General features: G+C 38.2%; 1 protein-coding gene across 3 annotated transcripts in view; it reads left to right on the plus strand.

Moving 5' to 3' along the window:
- Positions 1-1,460, plus strand: part of usp34 (ubiquitin specific peptidase 34) — a 91,825-nt gene that overhangs the window by 52,197 nt on the left and 38,168 nt on the right. For all 3 annotated transcript variants that reach the window (XM_015380951.1, XM_015380952.1, XM_015380954.1), the window contains exons 31-32: positions 336-419; positions 508-594. In XM_015380951.1, coding sequence (XP_015236437.1) covers positions 336-419; positions 508-594 — 171 coding nt within the window. The remainder of the gene's footprint in view (positions 1-335; positions 420-507; positions 595-1,460) is intronic.

The following is a 1,460-nucleotide window of genomic DNA, read 5'->3' on the forward strand; positions in this document are numbered from 1 at the left end:
AAACTGAAGCCCTAAAGCTCCAAATGCTAGAAGGCACCTCCATCCTCACACGGACATGCTACATTTATTCACTACAGTATTTCTTTGCTGAACATCTGTTGTCATGAGGCGACTTAAGTTCCAATGTTGACAAAGATTGAACCTAGTTATCGTTCAGACCTCTGAGTCACCAGAAATTTGAATATCCATCCATTAAAATATCTAAAAGAGATGTAAACAGTAGCTGATAACTGTCAGTTCTAATTGGCACGTTCTCTTATTAAAAACAAACTTGAATCTAAAATGAGATGGATATTTAGAATGTTTTTCTTTATCTCTTCTGTTTGTGTTTCCAGGGAAGCTACAGCGATCTCTACCCAGACTCTGACGACTCCAGTGAAGATCAGATAGAAAACAGCAAGAACACCTGGAGCTGCAAGGTAGAGTAAACCGCTGACAGATCCATACGCTGACTGTTGGATGGCAGAGACGTTTCTGACCCATCTGCTACTCACCCCTCTACTGCAGTTTGTTTCCTCTGGAGGTCTGCAGCTGCTTCTGGAGATCTTCAACTCAGGCATCCTTGAACCCAAAGACCAGGAGTCCTGGACGGTGGTGAGAAATTCACCGAATGATGCAGACGTAGCTTTTAGGACATCTGTCCAATTCGGTATTTCTTTGTTGCTGTTTTTTTTTTTTTTGAGGTGTTAAGAGGAAAAAAACATTCTGGTTCTAGTTTATTATTTTAATGTTAATGATTAACTAAAGTAACTTTGACTAAACAGAAACATTTTATATTATTATATTTTATTCCTGAGGGATTCAGCCAGGCCAACAATTTCCTTTAACGACCCCCTTTCTGAGACATGGGCTCTGTTCGAAAACCTGGACTGCATCCTCCAAGGACGCGGTCTACCTAGACTGGATCCTTCGAAGTCCTTGAAAATAACGAGAACGGAAATGTTTTCCCTGTCAATTCGAACAGATCTACCCTTCGGCGGGTTTTACCGCCATACGCGCTGTTGCTTAGCAACCGCAAATTTGACACACAAAGCAGGAAAAGAATGAATACCAAAGTTTTCAAAACTGTTTATTTATTTTTTATTGTAAAGTGAACAAAGACTACACTCACGAGAATCCAGAGTGGAACAAATCAAATAAAATGTAATGATAGAAACCTTACTCAGTTAAATAACCTGCTGCTGTCATTCTGCACATCTCTGATGTTGCTGCTATTTTCAAATATCCATTACTGTAAAAATGTCCATAGCTGCATATTGGTTATTTATTCTCCAGTTTTATATTGTTAAAATACTTTACAGTATTGTATTGTTTATCTTTTAACTCTTCCCTTTTATGTTATTCTTATAAATTTTTCTAAGGTCCACATGTGTGACCATTTTCATTAATCTTTCTGCTGCTGTAAATTTGTCAGAATTAGTCAGAATATGAGTCTGATGCTGCTCCATAGAGCTGTGATT

This window comes from Cyprinodon variegatus, unplaced genomic scaffold (genome assembly GCF_000732505.1).
Source record: "Cyprinodon variegatus isolate N-32 unplaced genomic scaffold, C_variegatus-1.0 Scaffold225, whole genome shotgun sequence".
In the NCBI taxonomy this organism is placed as follows: Eukaryota; Metazoa; Chordata; class Actinopteri; order Cyprinodontiformes; family Cyprinodontidae; genus Cyprinodon; species Cyprinodon variegatus.